The sequence below is a fragment of the Vombatus ursinus genome, unplaced genomic scaffold (assembly GCF_900497805.2).
Source record: "Vombatus ursinus unplaced genomic scaffold, bare-nosed wombat genome assembly UNPS02014171.1, whole genome shotgun sequence".
NCBI lineage: Eukaryota > Metazoa > Chordata > Mammalia > Diprotodontia > Vombatidae > Vombatus > Vombatus ursinus.
Window position 1 is genome coordinate 513,654 of NW_020953949.1, and position 22,017 is coordinate 535,670.

General features: G+C 37.8%; 1 protein-coding gene across 1 annotated transcript; it reads left to right on the forward strand.

Annotated features, from left to right (window-relative positions):
* The first annotated feature begins 564 nt into the window (after positions 1 to 564).
* On the forward strand, positions 565 to 19,379 carry NIPSNAP3A (nipsnap homolog 3A). The gene is made up of 6 exons (XM_027859595.1): positions 565 to 753; positions 8,697 to 8,907; positions 12,341 to 12,499; positions 15,041 to 15,190; positions 18,816 to 18,902; positions 19,225 to 19,379. The coding sequence occupies exons 1-6, from the start codon at positions 685 to 687 to the stop codon at positions 19,299 to 19,301; spliced, it is 753 nt and encodes a 250-aa protein (XP_027715396.1). The 5' UTR covers positions 565 to 684; the 3' UTR covers positions 19,302 to 19,379.
* The last annotated feature ends 2,638 nt before the right edge of the window (positions 19,380 to 22,017 follow it).

Below are 22,017 nucleotides of genomic sequence, written 5' to 3' on the forward strand. Positions count from 1 at the left end.
ATACTAGTATATTAACACACTATGTAGGTGTATATATACAAACATACACACATATACATATACACATACTCTTTTAAAATAAAAGCCACTTGCCATAGTTGAATTTTTAAAATTAACAAAAAATCAGCAATCTTTAACATCTTGAAACAGGCGGCTACATAGTGCAGTGGACAGAGCTCTGTGCATAATTGCCCTCACAGAGCTTACATTCTAGTGGACTGGTAAGACACAAACATGGATAACTATAAAATGAATTACAAAATAAATGTTTTCCAGGGGTGACAACAAAGTGTGGGGGTGGGCTTCTGACGAGGAAGGTCATTACTAACAAGGCAGACCACAGTTTTCTTTTGGGTTTAAGGATGGGCAGGCATTCGCAGGCACAAAGGAGTCCAGGCAGAGCCTGAAACTTCCCCTCTCTCAAAGGCCAAGGTTGCTCAGCTCCTCTTCCACTTCTGTCCAAAGGGTTCTCGCCTGTTTGGGGTTGGGGTATTTTTCCCTCTCTCGGCTGCCTTAGCCAGATCGAGCTTTCCAGGAAAGAGGAGGGGGAAGGGGAAAAAAAACCCACGAAGGGGAGAGTCCGGAAGAGGAAGCCCTCCCCAACAGGACAGTTCCAACGCTGGCCAGCGAAAAGAGGACGCGCCTCTGGTCTTCGGGCACGCCTTTCCCGGAACCCGCAGGGCCATGTTCCACCTCCGAAGGCACTGGGGGACTCTGGTCGCCTCCTTGTCGAGGCGCCCGCCCCGGGTAGAGGTGGGTGCGAAGCCCCCCACTTCTGCTGGTTCCTGGGTGGGGGTGCGGCGGGCCAATGGGGGAAAGCCGAGGCCGGCGGGGGGGGGGTGGTAAAGAGAAGCGGGAGCCTCTCTTTGGTTCCCCTCGGGGTTGGGGGGCGCGCAGATGAGCGGGGGGGGCGCAGATGAGCGGGGCGGGGGCGCAGGTGAGCGGCAGCTCCGCGCCACTGCTTTCCTGCGCACGGACCTCCGCCGGAGCGAGCCAGGAAAGCCGGCTCAGGTTGGGGATGTCTTGGACTCCCATCAGGCTTCGCCTGCTTTTTGGACTAAAAAGTTTGGGAAGGGCACGGGGTGAAAAAAGTGAAAGCGTGACGTGAAAGAAGAAACGCTTGCCCCGCCCCTCCCCCTCCAGCCAAAAAACGACACATTAGGAAAAAATCTCCCTTTTGCGTTGTAGTTAGAGTGGCGGACCTGGAGTCAGGGAGCTGTGTAACCCTGAGCAAGTCACTTAACTCTGTCTTCCTCAGTTTCCTCTACTGTGAAATGGTTATAATAATAGCACCTACCTCATAGGGTTGTAGCGACTATCAAATAAGCTAATATTCGTGAAACACTTTGCAAATTTTAAAATTTTGCTAGATATTGTTATTATTATTGCCATGGCTCATTTTGCATATGACAGTCTTATTTAAATTGCTTCCTACAGCTTAGCTGCCCTGCGTGCAAGCAGTGAATGCCTAATGTTTCTTTATCTTTTAACCCTGAGATTCAGTTCAATTGAACAAGTTTATTATACACCTACTATGTGCAAAGCACCAAAGTTACAGGTTCTTCCTTTCCTCTCCCTGCCAGCTTCCAGTGTTAGAGCAGAACCCCAGTTTGTCCAGTACATAAGTCAAGCTCAATTCAATAATTCCCCAATTTATGGATATTTCTTCCACGATGCAAATATAATACTTATGGATTAGTTTCCAGACTAAGTAGCCAGTAGCCTGGCACAATGGAAACAGACATGGACTTCGAATCAGGAGGACACTGTTTTGAACCCTACTTCAGACTCTTCAGACTTTGCAAAGTGCTTTCCTTTTAACAGCTAAGTAAAATAAGGTTGTATTGTTGTACCCCTTGGTGTTATTTCCACCTTCCCTTTGAAATTACCTCTAGTTTACCCTGCATCTATCTTGTATATATATAGTGTTTTCATTGTTGTCTTTCCCTATTAGAACAAGAGCTACTTGAAAACAAAGGCTGTTTTTGCTTTACTTTGTATTCCTAGAACTTAGAATAGTTCCTGGCACATAGTAAGCACTTAATAAATGCTTGTTATCTTGGCTTGAGGAAACTGAGGCAGAGAGGTTAAAAGTGACTTGCCAAAATGAATGATTTGAATGAATAAATGAATAGATTTTTTTTAAGTGACTTGCCCAGGGTCACAGGTCACACAATTTTGTCATGAGCTGGGAATCAAATCCAAGTTTCTGAAGTATGAGTCCAGTGTTCTTTCCATTACATGATACTACCTCAAAACATTTTTATTGTGGAATTTAACTGATGAGTTGTCATCCTTGGCAGATAATTCTGTATCAAAAACTGGGCTTTACTAAGCCCAATGCAGTCAGACCCACTGAATTACTATGACCAAAAAAGTTCACCTGAACGCAACCTTGTCCACATTTATCTAAGCTGATCATTAAATGACAAACATCTGGTCTGTGTATCTTGAAATACTCTAGAGCCTCGATGTAGTTTAGTGGGAAAAACACTGAATTTGGAGTAGGACGACCTGGGTTTGACTTCCAGCTTAAATCTTTTGTAATCTTGGACACTTTCCCTGGCTTCCTTTCCTAATCTGTAAAGTGAAGTACTTGGAGCAGATCTCCCTTTCAGTTGCATATGTTAATTAGTTACATATGGAATTATTTCTGATAGTTCACCCCTCCCCCACACACCCCAAGAAAAGAAATTCACCCATTGGAGGTATTCCTTAGTCATTTCCTAATCATTCTCACCGCATACTACTGCCATAAGTGCCATGAATAAATGTTTGCCTGTGTTCAAGCAAGCCCAATTTCACAGACACCATAAAATAATAAACTGTATGGGTAACACTTATTAAATTTCTATTAGGCCCATTGTCTGAATTTTTAGCAATCATTTTATTATTTGTAGCATTTGTTTTGTGTAAGTCCTGTATACCTGCTAATTTGCATGACTTGCTCTCCTGATTTAATAGGTCATAATTAAAATATTAGAGAGGTTCAGAGACTGGATGGCCACTTATTCAGGATTTTGTAGGAGAGATTCATGAGAATGGCAGGGAATTAGAAAAGATGACCTAAAGCCCCTTCTGACTTGATATTCTAGAATTATGGTCACGAAAGCTGTGAGGTACCCCAGAGATCATCTTATCTGACCTCTTTATTTTATGGAAGAGGAAACTGCCTTAAGGGCCTTAAATGACTTGCCCAGAGCTTTTTACTATACCTTGGCACTTCTTTCCTTCTTCTTTCTGAAGTAAGTTAAAAAGCATAAGGTGATGAGATAGATGCCCTCTTACTGGCTGCCATTCAATAGTCAGTCAACATATATTAGGAGCCTACTGTGTGTCAGTTACTGTGCTGAACTTGGTAGTTAGGTTGCTATAGCATTAAATACATAAATTGATTTAGTTAGTGTTTGTTTTTATTATATTTGCACAGCCCATTCAGGGACAGTTTTATCACTCTTCATTGATTTTAAGTTTTCCTTTATTTCTAAAATAATCATTTGTTATTGTTTGTAAGTTTGGACATGTTTTGGTAAATTAATTCCCAAATATTTTATGTACTTTATAGTTATTTTTAATTCCTCCTAGGTTTTGTTGTTACTGGGTAGGAATGGTGATAATTTTTATGAATTTCTTTTTGTATATTGCTACTTTACTGAAGTTGTGAATCCTTTCATGTAATTTCTTTGCTGCTCCTCCTGAATTTTCTGAGTGAACCATCATGCCATCTGCAAGTAAGGATAGCTTATTTATACCTTTAACTTCTCTTTTATTTTATTACTATACTTAGCATTTCTAGTACTATAACTAATAGTTGGGAAGAATTCCAAGATCCATTGTAGGTAAGTTAGCTCTTTTAAATCTCTGTTCCTACTAATATTTAAAAAAAGACTCTTCCATAGTATAGAAAAGGCAGTGACTTGCCTGAACTCTCTCCAAAACCCCTCTGAATGCTTTCTTTTTGTTGTTGGTTTTTTTGTATTTTTTTTCTTAATTAATTTATTTTGAATTATCAACAATCACTTCCATAAGCTTTTGAGTTTTAAATGTTCTTCCCCTCCCTATCTACCTCCCTACCCAAGATGGCATGGCACACAATCCGATATAGGCTGTACATATACGTTCTTAGTAAACATATTTTCACATTAGTGATGTTGTAAGTAAGAATTAGCACCAATAGGAGGAACCACCAAGAAGAGGAAACAAAACACAACAGGAGAAAAAAAATAGTAAATAGTATGCTTCGATCTGCATTCAGACTCCACAGTTCTTTCCTTCTTTGTGGATAGCATTTTCCATCATGAGGCCTTCGGAGATGTTTTAGATCCTTGTATTGCTGAGAAGGGTTAAATTTATCAATATTGGTCATTGCACAACATGGCTGTTACTGTGTACAACATTCTCCTGGTTCTGCTCACTTCACTCAGCATGGGACCATACAAGTCTTTCCAGGTTTTTCTGAAGTCAGCTTGTTCATCATTTCTTATAGCATAATAGTATTCCATTACATTCATATACCACAATTTGTTCAGCCATTCCCCCAATTGATGGGCATCCTCTCAATTTCCAATTCTTTGCTACCACAAAAAGAGCTGCTATAAATATTTTTGTACTTGTGGGTCCTTTTTGAACACTTTCAAATAATGCCATAAAACAATTCCTGGAGCAGCAAAACCCACAAAAAGAATTGAAAACTTAAGGTCCCTAGAAGTGTCTCTGAAAATAGCTTCAAAAAACCCTGAAGCTTGGGACAATGCACCCTCTACCCTGGAAGCAGAGCCCCACTTTAACAAAGAATTAAAATTTAAGTAATAGGCTGGGAAAATGAGCAAACAACGATTGGGGGGGGATGGACTCTGACTAAAGAAAGTTACTGTGGTGACAAGGAAGATCAAAAAACACACTCAAGATGATAACAAAGTCAAAGCTTCTGAGAACAATATGAATTGGTCTCAGGTCATGGAAGGGCTCAAAAATGATTTCAAAAATCAAGTAAGAGAGATAGAGGAAAAATTGGGAAGAGAAATGAGAGGGATGCAAGAAAATAATGAAAAAAGAGTCAACCTCTTGGTAAAGGAGACAAAAAAAAATACTAAAGAAAATAATACCTTAAAAATAAACTAGATCAAATGGTAAAAGAGGTACCCAAAGGAGAAAAAAAAAAACCAATGAGGAGAAAATGCATTGAAAAACAGAATTGGCCAAATGGAAAAAAAGGCACAAAAATTCACTGAAGAAAAAAACTCTGTAAAAAGTAGAATTGGCCAAATGGAAAAGGAGGTCCAAAAGCTCACTGAAGAAAATGATTTCTTAAAAATTAAAATGGAGCAAATGGAAGCTAATGACTATGAGAAATCAAGAAACAATAAAATAAAACCAAAAGATGAATAAATAGAAGACAATCTGAAATATCTCATTAGAAAAATAACTGACCTGGAAAATAGATCCAGGAGAGATCATTTTTACTACCTGAGAATCATGATCAAAAAAGAGCCCTAGACATCATCTTTCAGGAAATTGTCAAGGTAAATTGTCCTGATATTCTAGAATCAAAGGGTAAAATAGAAATTGAAAGAATCCACCAATCACCTCCTGAAAGAGATCCCAAAATGAAAATTCCCAGGAATATTATAGACAAATTCTAGATTTCCCAGGTCAAGGAGAAAATGTTGCAGGCAGCCAGAAAGAAACAATTCAGGTATCATGGAGCCACAGTCAGGATAACACAAAATTTAGCAGCTTCTACATTAAAGGATCAGAGGTCTAGGAATATGATATTCTGGAGGGCAAAGGAACTAGGTTTACAACCAAGAATTACTTACCCAGCAAAACTGAGTGTAATCTGCTAGGGGAAAAAACTGATATTCAATGAAATAGCAAACTTTCAGATATTCTTGATGAAAAGACCAGAGCTGAATAGAAAGTTTGAGTTTCAAGTATAAGACTCAAGAGAAGCATAAAAAGGTAAATAGGAAAGAGAAATTATAAGGGACTCAATAAGGTTTAACTGTTCACATTCCTTCATGGGAAGATGATACTTGTAACTCATAAGAAGTTTCACATTATTAGGGCAGTTAGTATATATCAACAGAGGGCACAGGTGTGAGTTGAATATGAAGGGATGATAGCTAAAAAAAATAAAATTAAGGAGTGAGAGAGGAATGCACTAGGAGAAAGGGAAAGAGAATGGTAGAATGGGGAAAATTATCTCACATAAAAGAAGCAAGTAAAAGCTTTTACAGGGGAGGGAAAAATGAGGGGGAAGGAGGAAGTGAACCTTATTTTCATCAGAATTGGTTCAAAGAGGGAATAACATATACACTCAATTGGGTGTAGAAATCTATCTTAACCTACAGGGAAGTGGGAGGGGAAGGAGATAAGAGAAGGGTGGGGATGATAGAAGGCAAGGCAGATTGGGGGAGGCAGTAGTCAGAATCAAAACACTTTTGAGGAGGTATAGGGTAAGAGAAAGAATAGAATAAACAGAGGGGAAAATACAGCTTAGCAGTCATAACTGGGGAAAAAATTTGAAGCAAGTTTCTTTGATAAAAGCTTTATTTCTCAAAGATAGAGAACTGAGTCAAATTTATAAAAATAAGAGCCATTCCCCAATTGATAAGTGATCAAAAGGTATGGAAAGTTTTCAAATGAAGTAATCAAAGCTATCTATAGCCATATGAAAAAATAATGCTCTAAATCACTATGGATTGGAGAGATGCAAATTAAAACAATTCTAAGGTACCACCTCATACCTATTGGATTGGTTAGTAGGACAGAAAAGGAAAATGACAAATGTTGGAGGGGATGTGGGAAAAAATGAGACATTAATGCACTATTGGTGGAGTTATGACCTGATTCAACCATTCTGTAGAGCAATTTGGAACTATGCCCAAAGGACTATAAAACTATCTGACCTAGCGATACCACTACTAGTTCTGTATCCAAAAAGAGATTAAAAAACAAAAAAGGAAAAGGACCTATATGTACAAAAATATAACAGCTCTTTTCTGGTGACAAAAAAATTGGAAATTGAGGAGATACCCATCAGTTGGGCAGTGGCTGATCAAATTGTGGTATGTGATTGTGATGGAATGTTATTGTACTATAAGAAATGATGAGGAAGATGCTCTCAGAAAAGTCTGGAAAGACTTAACAGAAGCTGACATAAAGTAAATGTACTGTGTACAAAATAACAGCAATATTGTAAGATGATCAGCTGTGAATAACTTAGCTATTCTCAGCAATACAATGGTTGAAGACCACTCCAAAGGACTTATGATGAAAAATTCTGTCTATCTCCAGAGAGAGAACTGATGGTGTCTGAATAGATTGAAGCATACATACTTTTTTTTACTTTCTCTATTTTCTAATTTCTCTATTTTTCTTGAGGTTTTTTTAATCTATTTTCTTCAAAACATGACTAATATGGACATATGTTTTGTGTGACTACACATGCATAACCTATACTGAACTGCATGCCTTCTCAATGTGGGGGTGGGGGGGGAAGGAAGAGAATTTGGAACTCAAAGTGTTAAAAATGAATGTTAAAAATTGATTTTACAAGTAATTGGGGAAAATAAAATACTAAATGAGCCTTAAAAAATGTTTATTGAATTGGAAAAAAAAAGAGACTCTTCCATTATGTTAAGTAGTTGAATAATAAAGGAAATGCCAAATAATTTTGAGATTTTATCTGACACTTACTAAATTAGGAAAGTCAAAAAAATACAAAATCCACTCCTGACATGAATATGGTAAACTAGGTACACAACTATATTCTTGTTGAATTTAGAATTGATCCAACCTCTTTGGAAAGCAATATGGAATTTTACCATAGAGGTTACAAAATTATGCATGTCCTTTGAACAAGAGATTGATTGCACTATTAGGACTACATATATCCACTTTTTAAAAAAATATATCCTAAGGAAGTTATTAGTAGGGGAAAAAAGGCCTAGTGTACAAAAATAGCCCTCACAGTATTTAATAAAAGACAGAAAGAAAAAAGACACAAAATAGATGTCTTTTCATTGGGGAATAGTTATTTAAATTATGGTATGTAATTATAATGGTATGTTATGCTGTAAGAATTAACCAATGCATAAAGAATTCAAAGGACTATGGGAAGGCTTATGTGAAGTAATAGAGTCCAACACTTCCTAAACTGTGGGTCACGACCCCATATGGGAATCACAAAAATTTTGGCAACAGTAAAAGGTTTCTGAACAAATTAAAAATCAAATACATAATGAATCTGAGGTGTTGCTGGCAGTACTTGCCCATGTTACATCATGCAACTTCACTGCAGCCTTGGTTCTGAACACAGCATGTGCACTTTGGACTGCATATGCCCCAGGCCATGCAGTGCCTAAGAATGGAAAAAGTTTAAGACACCCTGATATATTCAAGAAAGGGAAAAAAAAATTGACCAAAATCAAATTTTCAGAAGGAAGTAACAAGATCTGGCATATGCTTTCCAAATTCAAGTTATTGTCTAACAAAATGTAATTATCTAAAGAAACCATAATTTAAACTAAATGTTTGTAACTGCCAACAGATATATGTAAGCCTGGGTGCGGCAAATTCATTCATAAATGTTCTGTTTCCCAATAAAGCTCACATTTGGTCTTTGTCTCTAATTTGACAGACTATAAAACTGGATTTCTGAGATATTTCAATTTGCTTTACTTTTTCTTCAGGTATGTGCATCTTTTGCTACAGGTCCCAGACAATATGATGGGACGTTCTATGAATTTCGTACTTATATCATACAACCAGCCAAGATGAATGAATTCCTGGAAAACACTAATAAACATATTCACCTTCGTACAGCTCACTCTGAATTAGTTGGATATTGGAGACAAGAGTTTGGAGGTGTGATGAATAAAGTCTTTCATATTTGGAAATATGGTATGTCATGCCATTTTAAATGTTTAATTTAGATTTTCATTCTAAGAAATTATGTGATGTATATATATAATGTATCTTAGATCTGAATTATTATGCATAAATTTGCTAAATAGAATTGTTAAGCAAAAAAGAAAGAAATATGTTCAATGTTGAATTGATCTATACAATATTGGAGAAAAAGGATGACTACAAAAATTGTATAAGTTGGTTCCAGAAATATTAACAATAAGCAATTGTCCTTTTGTGCATTCATTTATTCTGTATTTAAATTGTTTTCTAGATTTTGGTTTCTTCATCTATAAAATGCTACATAGTGAGATTTTAACTTTTTTGGTGCTATATTTTTTGGTGCCAGTAATTCAAAAATTAGTTAATAAAATCTTTAAATCACTTGCCCAACTTTGACTTAACAACTTGAGGACAGTCTTGTCCAGAGCATTATAAGAGGCAGAAAGGCACAGGATGAAGAGAAAAGCAGACAAGGGGATGTGCTGAATGAAGAGAGATGTTTTCCATTCATCGGTATAAGTGAGTGATTCTGAAGATGCATAGGTAGTCTGCACTATGGACAATCTGTGTGTAGATAATAGGTTTGTAGTAGGCCAGGCTAATTCCTCAGATTCAAGATTGGACCAAAATGAGATAGCTCATGAATCATTTAGCAGTTAACAAAAATGAATTTACTTAGCTAGAACAGGGGAAGGATATTCAAAGCCCTCCTCTGAAGGATACTCAGAGGATACACAACAAGAGTACAACCTTTATTCCAGGTGAATATTGCTTTCCTGTGCCAGTGTTGGTCTCCAGGTTGCTGGTCTCCAGGCAGAAGCTTTCTGAAAGAGCTAGAAATAATGACTTGGCTATTTTGTACTCTGGAAACTAGGAAGCTGTATCAGTGACCCAAGCCTTTAGTCCCCTGAGCCAACCAGGTATCAAGGACAGTTTCAGTACCTTTTAAGGAAAAGAAAAGCCTAGTCAGGGGTGGGGAACCTGTGGCCCTCTAGGTCTTCAAGTGTGGCCCTTTTATTAAGGGATTTGTTCTGTGAAGTTTGGATTCAGTCAAAGGGCCACATTTGAGGACCTAGAGGACCACATGTGGCCTTGAGGCCACAGGTTAGCCCATGTGACAGGGACCCTGGCAGATAGATATTCCTCCTAACATAAGGGTGTAACAGTATTTGTCATCTATTATTTAGGTGCCTTGATGTGGTATAATTGCTAAATGAAAAAGGAACCTCACTTCCTGAACTGGACTTCTTGGTGGCTGGTGAAATTCTGTGCCACGGACTAGGTTTAGCCACTTTTTGTAATGGAACCATTCTTTTTCATTTCCATGCATTCCAGAACCAAAAGGGCTGCAATCTACTCTGTTACAGCATGGAAGTTATAGGAGGATGCCTTCCTGCCCCATTGAAGCAGTCTGGAACATAGCATAAAAAGTGAAACACACAACAAAGGCCACACTTGCCCCTCCCCAAGTGCTGCCTGTTCTACTTTTTTTTCTGTTTGAGCATGACATTATCACTACACTTAGTCAGGAGAGACCAGGATTTGAATCCGACGTAATGACTCTTAATAGCCTTGTGACCATGCGTAAATCACTTAACTGCTCTAACCTCATTTTCCTCATCTTTAAAATAGGGATAATAGTAACTAACTGTCCTTGTGTGGTTATTGGGACTTACAGCTGAAAGTTATCTAATCTGACCCTGTAACTTTAGATGAGCAAACTTTGAGGCCTGGAGGGGTTAAAGGATTTGCCTAAGGTCACCCATGTAATGACCATAAGTGGTGGGTTTTAAACCCAGATGCTTTTACTGTGGTGTAAGTTGTTTCTTCATCACCACACTAACTAAGATAATGTAGCTAAAATTCTGTATAAACATTAGCTACTACTATTTTACCTTCTTATTCTAGTATGTCTTACTGTCCAGTAGTGTTTAATTTTATACATTCTCCAGTAAAGTTCAGCCTTGATACCTCATCATAACACAGAGGTAACCCTGGAGTCTCAGAAGTTGTAATTGGAGAACCGGTCTCAAGGAAGCCCTGCTGCCCTGGATGGCTTTAAAAATTGGTCTGATCATGGATTATCAGCCAAAGACCAGCCTTTCTGAGTTTGGAAGGTCTTATCACTGCAGAGGCCACCATGAAGGAATTTTTTTAGACATAACAACTTATAAAACTGTCTGCTTAGGTATAGATTGTTGGATAAAGCACTTATATTGTTGAAATCACACATCTTTTGAAATGCTAAAATAAGAAGTAAATAGTACACATCGATTTTTTTTTATATTTTTCTGTTACAGAAGAACTTCTTTGATGCACAGATGCTTATTACATCAACTCAGAATAATGTTCCACAAAATATAATGCTCATAGCCATAAACACAAAGTACAACACAATTAACCTATGCCCCTAATTCAGTCTTTCTCTGTTTTCACCTTACACCCTAGGCACCTAGATTTTGTGCAAACAATTCTGACACAAATTGCATGCCATTTATAGCTTTAGTTTAGAGTCTGCCAGAGACTCAGATGTTAAGTAAGTATTATAATAAAGGTCTACTTGATCTGCAAGTGGAACCACCACCATCATCGTGCCTACCATCTCCTCTCAGACCTTGATGAAGACAACCCAGGACCCTGAACCCAAAAGCCTTGGAAATAGCAATACTTCCAGCCCAGTGCCCCCAGGTTGCAATCCTGGTGGAGATGCAGCCTGGCAACTGCTTCTGCAGGTGTGGCAGCTACAGTTTCTGAAGATCCAGAAAAGAAAGTTCTTGCCACCAAAGTCCGTGACTTTGGTAAAAAGTTTGACACCAGAAACTAATAGGATTTTATCAGCATAAATGACCTTAAAGAAGAGGCATCACCATCTGTTTTGCCAGTGATGTCCCCTAAGGATCATGGGCCCTTTCCAACTGACTTGGAGCTGAAACCTTCCACAGGTGTTATCTTCCCCACTAGAATGTGAGCTCCTTGAAAGCAGAGGTTACCTTTTTGTATCCTTAGTGCTCAGCATATAATAAAGAGTTTGGTTTATTCATATATGTATTCATTCATTCATTCATCTGAATTCAGCTTTTTCTTACTACAAATACAATACCCTGTCTAATATTTCACTCTTCTTTGAGCATTTTTCCATGTCAGATTCTTATGGTTCGTTAGATTTATTTAATTTACACTGTGGACAAAATAAATAATTTGAGGGGGGGAAAAGGACAGGAAGTATACTAGAATCCCATTAATTCACTAATTGCACCAAAAAAGAGAGAAGCAAAGAAGGCACATACTTCAGAAGTAAAAGTTCATTATCATTTTATTTGTATTATTTTTTATTCAAAATGCAGGTGACCTTTAGTTTAACCCTTAATGAAACTGAGAACTTTGTATTTTCATTATTCTTAACATTTCTTTCTTTTTCCTACAGATAATTTTGCTCATCGAGCTCAAGTTCGGGAAGCTTTAGCCAAGGATAAAGAATGGCAAGAAAAATATATTTCCCTAAACCTACCATTTATGGTCCAACAGAAGAATGAAATAACTTATCTAGTACCATGGTGCAAAATAGTAAAGCCTCCTAAAGAAGGTGAATCCTTCTCAGTCAGTAGAGTTGTTCCTGAAGTAGAGTCATTGATAAGATTTTTAAGCCAGCAAGGCTTTTCTAAAAGTGTCATGTTCAAAAAACTGAGAGCAGTTACTTAACTTCTATAGGAATGAGTGATGATTATTGAAAAGCTGTCCATTGGCCCTTTTTTACTTATCCATGGAGGAAAAAAAATTAAATATTACAGTATCTTCCAAAGGGCACATAGGGGAAGGTTATCTTGATATTCCTTAGCCTTAGTCATAATTTAAATTCATGTTTCCAGAGTTAGAAGGTCACAGGTAAAGGCTGATGGGTCAGGTTTTGGCTAGAAAGAAAGAAATAATATCTTTAGAAAGGTTTTTTAAGAGTCTGAAAGTTAAAATATAAAAATAAACATGGGAATCAATGCTCTAACATTAACTCCTGAATATAGGCATGTTAGTGTACAGATTTTAATACAACTAATCCTAGTAATTTGCATTCATTAAGATTAAATGTATAAAGCAGGTCATTACTGGGAACAGGTTCTTTTATTCTGGTCTAACATTTTTTCTTCCTCTTTCTTTCTTATTTCTCAGTTCATATGAAAACTTTCTCTAAAGATCTGTGAACGTATCCAGTAAATTGCCTCCTTGCTGATTTCTCTTCTTGCTGACTTAAAGAAATAATTACCTCAGTCCACTTTTTAAGACAAGGTTAGATTAGAAAGGCATAACTTTTTAGCTTATCATTTTTAATATAAACTTAAATAATTTGTCAAAAAAAGAACCTATTGAAAATTAAAGTCTTTACTTCATTCCAAATTCTTTTCTAAAATGTTATATAATCCATAGAGTTTTAAAGCTGGTAGGGACCTTAGAAATTATCTAATCCTGGGGTGGGGAACCTGAGTCCTCAAGGCCACATGTGACCTTCTAGGTCCTTGGGTGAGGCCTTTTGACTGAGTCCAAGTTTTATAGGACAAATCCTTTTATTAAGGGGATTTTTTCTGTGAAGTTTGGATTCGGTCAAAGGGCCGCACTTGAGGACTTTAGAGGGCCACATGTGGTTCCGAGGCCGCAGGTTCCCTACCCTGATCTAATCCAACTCCTTCATTTTATAAATGTGGAAAATGAAGTCCAGTGGTCTCAAATAACTTCTCCAAGTTCACAGCCCAGAGGTGGCCAAACCTGGACCAGGACCCAGGCATAATAAATTATAGATTGATTTTTAATCTTGTTTACCTATTGTTCCACTCTTACTATTTTTATATTACTAAGAGGTTTTTTTCCTTAGTTCCTTTTTAATCCTAACCCAGGTCTCTTAGTGTTTGAGCACCAGTGAACACATATGCCTTGCCTCTGTTGTAATATCAAGTCATAGTTTTCCATCTGTTAAACTAATGATTCTTCAACATTACCTTCACTGGCTCCTTATTCACTCCAACTGTTTTCCCAGGGTTATTTCTTGGGTCCCCTTTTCTTCTCTCTCTACAGTTGCCAGGGAAAATAGTTTTATTTCTTTACTAGAGAGGCAAGATTACTTTTAAGCATGTATATGGGTGGAAAGGAACAATAAAATAAGCTCTACTGGTTTGGAATTAGAAAAATACAGAAGAATCACTTAAAATCTATTGCCAAAACTGGTAATCTAGTAAAGTAAAATACATAGAAAGAAAACATACATATATTTTCATTGAAAATTTAGGGAAAGGAAGAAAATATAGGAGGCCAAACAAAAATGTTTTAAGGGTTGTTTCTAATGGATATATTGAAGCAACTCAGAATTCCCATTCACCTTGTAAATTCCCACAACAGACTATTGGGAATGGTAGAGTTTAGACATTTTCAGAATGTAACTAACACTCTTTTTCTTGTACATAACACATGCAAATGATTTTTAACTGTCAAATACAAGTAGACCTCCAACTCCATGTATATACGTTGGTACTCAAGGAATATAAGAAGGATCTGGATTTTTTTTTTCTTCAGAATGAACAACTTGTAGTGTAGAAAGGCCCTTTAGCAAAGCAGATCAGAACCCATCTACGATGTAGGAGAGAAGTACTAGGAAGATGCCTAGGGCACTTAGAGATCAAGGGACTTACTCAGATTCACCTAACCAATAAATGTCAGGAGCTAGATGTGAACTTGAATCTCTCTGACTTCAAGCCCAGAACTCTTTATCTACCACACACACTGTCTATACAGATAGCTTTTTTTGTTGTTGTTTAGTCAATCATGCCCAACTCTTCGTGACCCCATTGGGGGTTTTCTTGGCAAAGATACTGGAGTGGTTTGCCATTTCCTTCTCCAGCTCATTTTACAGATGAGAAAACTGAGGCAAACAAGGTTAAGTGACTTGCCCAGGGTCACACAGCTAGTAAATGTCTGAGACTGGATTTGAACTCAGGTCCTCCTGACTCCACGTCCAGCACCGTATCCACTGTGCCACCTAGCTCCCCAGTAGGTAGCTATACTTGAGCCAAAATGAACATGATTGGAATTTGCTTATATTCATTTTATGACTGATTCATTTTCTAATTTTTTTTCCCTTCTCTAGGAGTCTATGAACTTGTTACCTTTCAGATGAAGCCTGGTGGGCCAGCTCTGTGGGGTGAACACTTTCAAAAAGCAGTTAATACTCATATCCAAGTAGGCTATTCAAAACTGATTGGAGTTTTCCACACAGAATATGGAACACTTAATAGAGGTACAGCTTGAATTTGTTTCTGATAATAAAAAATATTCTCTTTGCAGGAATGCTATCCAAAATATCTGTCACTAAGTTATCCGGATATTTTTTTTTCCCTTTTCTCCTTAGGACAGGTTTCATTTTGTGAAACAGCTAGGTAGCAGAATGGGCAGAGAGCTATTCCTGGGAGTCAGGAAGAGCTGACTCCAAATCACTGGCTAGTTGTGTGACCCTTGGGAAGTCACTTGACCTCTCTCAGCCTCAGTTTCTTCCTCTGTAAAACAGGGATGATAATAGCATCCATCTTACAGGGTTGTTGAGAGGGTCAAATGAGATAGAATCTGAAAAGCTCTTTTTGAACCTTAAAGGGCAATAGGAATGATGTTATTATTATTCTATATGACCTTTATGTATCTAGCCAAAATTATTTTTTGTTTACTAATTTATTTAAATTGGCAAAACCGAATCATCCCCAAAACATTTAAAAACAAGAGAAGTACAGCAAAAAGATGAAAAATGCAAATGATGTGTAGACTTTTTATAATAAATTACTTTGTCAGTTACAGGAGAGTACCTCAGGTGGACTCGAAAAATGACCTGGTGCACAAGGAAGTAGCAGCACCACCGAGGAAAGCAAAAGTGAGAAGAGCAGCTAGATTAGACCAAGGAAAGAGGAATTCTGTGCCAGAAGGGACTCAGTTTGGAGGGCATTGAGGGTCTGATTCCCAAGATGTCTGAAAGAGAAGGGAGGATGGCAAACCCTTGGTTTAAAAAAATCAATAATCTTATCTTTTTTTAAAGGTAACTGAAGGAAGATCGTCTCATATGCTACTTTCCCATCACTATAAAATCTTTAGGATATACATATATATGTAGAGAGAGAGATATATACACATTTTTTTCATGTATTTAAATATTCACACATATACCAAGGACAGACTTAGGAAGGGAATGGAAATTTTGCACAAACAATATTTTGCAGCAGGTCACATCTTTATGGTCACACCATTGACTAAAAGGTTTAGAAGGTCCAAGTTCCTACTGTGCTCACTGCTTATTGACTGCAGAAAAGCATTTGATTCAGTAGAATAAGGTATTCTTTATACATAGGGCAGAATTATAAAGGATTCTTTGAAAGATGTTACAGAAGAGATCATCTTGTTATTCAGGGAAGAGTCTAAATCGAAGAGAAGATGATTCCTCACCAATGAGGAGGTACTTCAAATACTCCTGTTTTTATTGCATCAAGCCCCAGAACATTGCAAAACCTCCTAAATTAGATCAAAAAAGTCTAGCCTCTCAACCAACACAGAAAAAAAACAAAGGGGATAAAGGGTAGTTATTGTCCAAATTATGCTATATAGGTGGATGTACAATCAATAGAGCTAATCCTAAGCAGACGTGCAAGTGCGAAATGAACTGGCCCAACATTAAGTAGGAGTAGGAGAACAGGCTGTCCTGTGCTGTTTTGGGGAAGATGTACAGTGCTTTTAATGACCCCCCAACCTTCTCCCTAAAGCAAAGGTCCCTCTATTAAACAGCAGTATTCTTATGATGCTGTTTGACTGTGAAGACTGGAATACCACAGTCTGAAGAACTAAAACTCTAAATCATTCAAAAAGCAATGGAGAGGCATAGGGTAGGCATGAAGAGGTTGTTACATATGAATTGTAAAGAATTTTAAAAAGAAGCAGAATAAAGCATAGCTTTGTTTTCAAGAGGCTGAGGCCTCCCAAGCTCATTGAATGGATTCCCTATAGAGGATATAGAACAGGACCATAGAATGAGAAGGCATTGATGGTTATGAGTATTTACATAAATGAGCTCAGAGTCACTGAAGAGTTTTCTAATATTTTGTGGATGCAGATGTATTTTATCTGACGAATGGAATACTAGGTTATTTGTTGCATGTTTCACTGATTGAAAATGTTAGACTTTACCTTTTGAATGCCAGGAAAAATGAATCACCTTATATCTGACTTAGAGAGTGACTATTACAGCAACCAGGAGAATTGCATATGAATCCTAACTAACTAACACTGGGACTGTGGGCCTGTAGTCTAACCTCTCTGGGTCCCCATTTCCTCATTTTGGGGGCGGGGAGGCTAGGCAATGGGGTTAAATGACTTGCCCAGGGTCACACAGCTAGTGAGTATCATGAATCTGAGGCCGGATTTGAACTCGGGTACTCCTGACTCCAGGGCTGGTGCTCTATCCACTGTGCCACCTAGCTGCCCCTCCATTTCCTCATTTTTAAGATAACAGTGTAAAATAAAGGTTGCAGAAAGCCCAATAAGTGTTTGTTGAGTTCATTTGAAAGGAATCATGGTATCATTGCAGTTAGAAGGGATTTTAGGAGGAAGGAAAAAAAGGAAACAAGGATTTATTAAGTATGAACTATGTGCCAGGCACTTTATGTACGCTTTACAAATGTTATCTCACTCGATCTTCACAACAGCCCTGGGAGGTAGGTCTCATTATTGTCCTCACTTAATAGTTAAGGAAACTGAGGCAGACAGAAGTTGAGTAACTTGCCCAGGATCATACAGCTAATAGCTAGTAAGGGTCTGAGGGTGAATTTAAATTCAGGTCTTCTTGACTCCAGGCCTAGTTCTCTCTCCACTGAGCTACCAAGCTGCCTCCTACAGTTATCTGGCGTTAACTTCCCAACAAATTAAAAAAAAAAAAATAAAGATCTTATCTGATGAATGGTCACCAGAAATTTTCTGAACACTTAGAGACTCTCATTGCTCCACTAAGTGTTCCATTTTATTACCTATAGCAGAGTTTTTTTGTGTTGATCCAAAATTTGTCCTCTTGTAACTTCCACCCATAGCGTTCTGGAAGCCACAAGGAATGATTGAATGAAAAATGCATTTATTAAGCTCTTAATATGTGTAACGCGCTGTGCTAAGTGCTGGGAGTACAAATACAAAAACTCAACGGTCCCTGCTCTCAAGAGCTAGTCCACATTCTAATAAGGGGAGACAACATATATAGGATATTTCAAATGCATCGTACCAACCCCTGCTTTAAATAGTTAAAAGATCCTATGGTGTTTTCCAGAAGCCTTCTCTTTTCCAGGCTAAGCACTCCCAGTCCTTCTACTCTTCCTCATCCTGGCTGCCCTCTTCTAGACATCCTACAGATTGTCTCTTAGAACGTGTGGCTTGCACAACTGAAAACAGTGTTGTAGCTGAGGTCTTAACATTGTATATTAGGGCTCCTTAGCTCATTGGTTTGGATGCTGTAGATTGGATGAGTTTTTAGGACAGGTACCTCACAATGCTGACTCATTAATGATGAGGTAGCTAAGACCTCTACATCTTTTACAGTTGAATTGCTGGTAAACCTGGTCTTCCCTCTCCTGGACTTAATGTTATTGCTGTTTTTTAGCCTAATATAAAGGACTTTATATTTTTCCTTAATAAATTTAATCAAGGTTTTGGGAGCCATGTTCTGGATCATTTTTATCTCAAAGATGCTTTCTAATGCTCTATTTATTCTGAAATCTTTTGGAATTCCACCTCTATCTCTATGGTATTCTCTTACTGGAAAAGTGTATTAAAGAATAAAACAGTGCTGTTGATTCACTTGGATTTTTTACTTGTAGTAATAAGATGTTCGGTTTTGGTTTCCACAGTTCATGTTCTTTGGTGGACTGAGACAGCAGACAGTCGCGCAGCTGGAAGGCATAGATCCCATGAAGATGCCCGGGTGGTGGCAGCTGGTGAGCTGGGGGACTGGGTCCTTGTTCAACATGAATTACTTTGGGTTCAAAACATATTAAGCCCGAAGGTTTGTGTAGCTTTGTCAGAGGCAGCATTGCATAGTGAAAAGACTTCCAAATTTGTAGTCCAAAGACCAGAATTCAAGCCCATAAATCTGCCACTCGCTGGTTGCCTCAGTTTCCTCATTCATAAATTGGAAATAATATCTACCTTATTAGGGTTATGAGAATTAAGTGAGGCTAAGGGCCATAAAATGCTTTGTAGATGTAAATGCTGTCTTAACTTACTATTATTACTAACATACTGGATTTTCCCCCCCAGTTCGAGAGAGTTGCAACCACCTGAAATCTCATGAAAACATGCTTCTCATTCCAGCACCATTTTCACCACTAAAGTAATTTTCTGCAGAAATATGAAGATATTTAGTGGCTGTATTATACCAACAGTTTCTAATAAAGTTCCTTAAATTCACCTAACTTCTATTTTTATTTGACTAAATTAATGAGCTGATTAGCTGTGACAGCCCAGTTCACTGCCTACATACAAGGCATGGGGCTGGACACTTGGGGTGTGTGGACAAAATCAGAATAGCTACTGGCTTCCAAGAGTTTTATTGTCCTGGTGTTGGTACTGAATGGGACATTCTTCAAGTCATCCACTGTTTCACTAAATCTTGACAATCACTTTCTTCAGTGACATTTCAGTGTCTGGTAGACTTTTTGAAAAATTTTCTAGTCATTTATTTGTTGTCTTGTTAACATTACTGCTTCATTTTTTTCTTTTTCTCTTATCAAATGTGTCTTTGTTTGCTTTCCTAGTTTACCTTACGCTCCAGGAATCTAATCTTGAGTTATGAAACTAGCTATTTATTAGGTGAAAATGTACTTTTCCGTGACCAAGATTGCAAAAGAAAAATTATTTTTTCTGCTGTTTCAAACCCATTTCTCTTGAGTATCATTTATTTTTACCTGATAAAGTTTATAAAATAATGGACATATAAACATCAGGAAAAAAAAGTAAGTTTTCTCTTTGTAGAAAAAATGCCAAAGTTGTTTCCGTATATAAAAAGCTATTTATAACTTGTCAAAAAATACCCTCCATCAAAGTATTCCTCTGATACCTCTACATCAGTGGTGTCAAATTCAAATAAAAACAGGGGCTACTAATGCATACATAAGGATCCCCGTGGGATGCAAATTAACTTAGAAAACCTCATTAATATTATGTTTTATTGTATTTTATTTGTCAAATATTTCCCAATTACATTTTAATCCCATTCGGGCCTCACCTGCAAGTATTATGGGCCAGTGGGCCACACGTGTGACACCTCTTCTCTACGTGACATGCTTGAAGGTCATACCAGTAAAGCCTGAGGTCGGGCAGGTCCTACCAAATGAGAAAGATTTCAACCGTAGACCTGGCAGCAGACTTGGTTTTCTGAGAACCAGTCTTACTCATTTCAGGGAGGTTCATCACCAAAAGATTTTTTTCCCCCTACTACATCAACTTAAAAAAAAAAAAGAGACAGAGTACACATTGTGTTATTTTATCAGTAGAGAAAGTACCTACTCCAATGAAAACATTTCTGTAAAAATAGGCTGACAAATAACGTAACTTTTGTTTTTCTTTATTTTGTTGTGAATGACTGTTTAGCCAAGATACTTAGATTTCCAGTGTCTTCAAAATTAAGGAAATCTTGTCTGTTACTAGATACGTGACCTAATAAAAATAGCTAGACATTCTCCATTGCGAAAATTTTAGTATATTACCTTCTTTCAAACTACCCATTTAAAATCCTTCCTGTACAATATCATTTTTTAACTAGTAATCATTGGGGTCTTACACCAAAATTTGCACATGTTCACTTTCTCCTTAACTGCTTTTCACTGTTTTGTGATGCGACACATTGGTCAGAATTTTTTGCCATTGTACTCCATGATGTTTTGCAAATACAATTTTACTCTAAACTGTTATCTTTGAAAACCATGTTTCTCTACTTGGCAAAATAAAGAGATATCTGATCATGGTTGTTTTCTCACTTATTTTGGCCTTCTCATTGTGATGGCTATTTCATATCAGATAAATATTTAAAACGGTAATACTTGAATTGGGCTTTTCTTTTATCCGCTTCCCATTTTTCAGAGTCAACAATTTGTTTTAAACAGGTCAGGTTGGAAAATTATGACTATTCTCAGTATTTTCTCATTTCTTTTGTTCTAATTTGGTACTAGTAAGTTAGCGTTTGCCTTTGCTATAACTTGTTAGTGGTTTGCATGTACATGGATTGCTGATCCCCATGTCGTTGACGAATTATTTATTGAGAGTTCTCCCAAGGTGGTGTCAACCCAAAATAAAAAGGGCTACCAAAGTAGCAACAACAAGGATCTTTAATTGAGGCAAGGGAATTACAGTTTGGGACATCACACAGCACTGGAGTACAGGAGTGCCCAAAAGGAGCAGGAAGGGCAGGCTTTAAATACACTTCAACCTCCAGGAGGAATGCGCAGGAGGGGCAGCATCCAGGAAGAGCTAAGTTGCTTTGCAGGATAGCAAAAGGTTGGGGAGTGATTGACATCTGGTCAGAACAACAGGCTCCAGGTACAGTGAGTTTCCACAGATACCGCAAGACCTGCTCCAGCTATGCAGTCAGTGAAGTCAAGGATTACTGCAAAAAATGGCAAAGCTGTGAAAGATCCCAGCTCCTCTGTATTGCCCATACAAATAAATAAACGTGCCCCCCCAAATAAATTGAGAGAAGAGAAAAAAGTAACATCTAAAAACCTTAAAAGAGGGGCAGCTAGATGGCACAGTGGATAGAACACTGGCCCTGAAGTCAGGAGGACCCGAGTTCAAATCCAGTCTCAGATCAAACACTAGACACTAGCTGGGTGACCCTGGGCAAGTCACTTGACTCCAATTGCCTAATTTAAAAAAATCCTTAAAAGAATTGTCTCAGGTAAAACAGGATGAGGATATGGACAAAAGGGATGGGGGGGTGAAGGTGAGGAAGAGGACTTCCAACATTTAAAAAAAAAAAACTCCAGCACTGCCTAGAGAAATGAAACTAAACCTAGTACAGGACATGTCATACTGGATAATAAATGTATGAAAAGG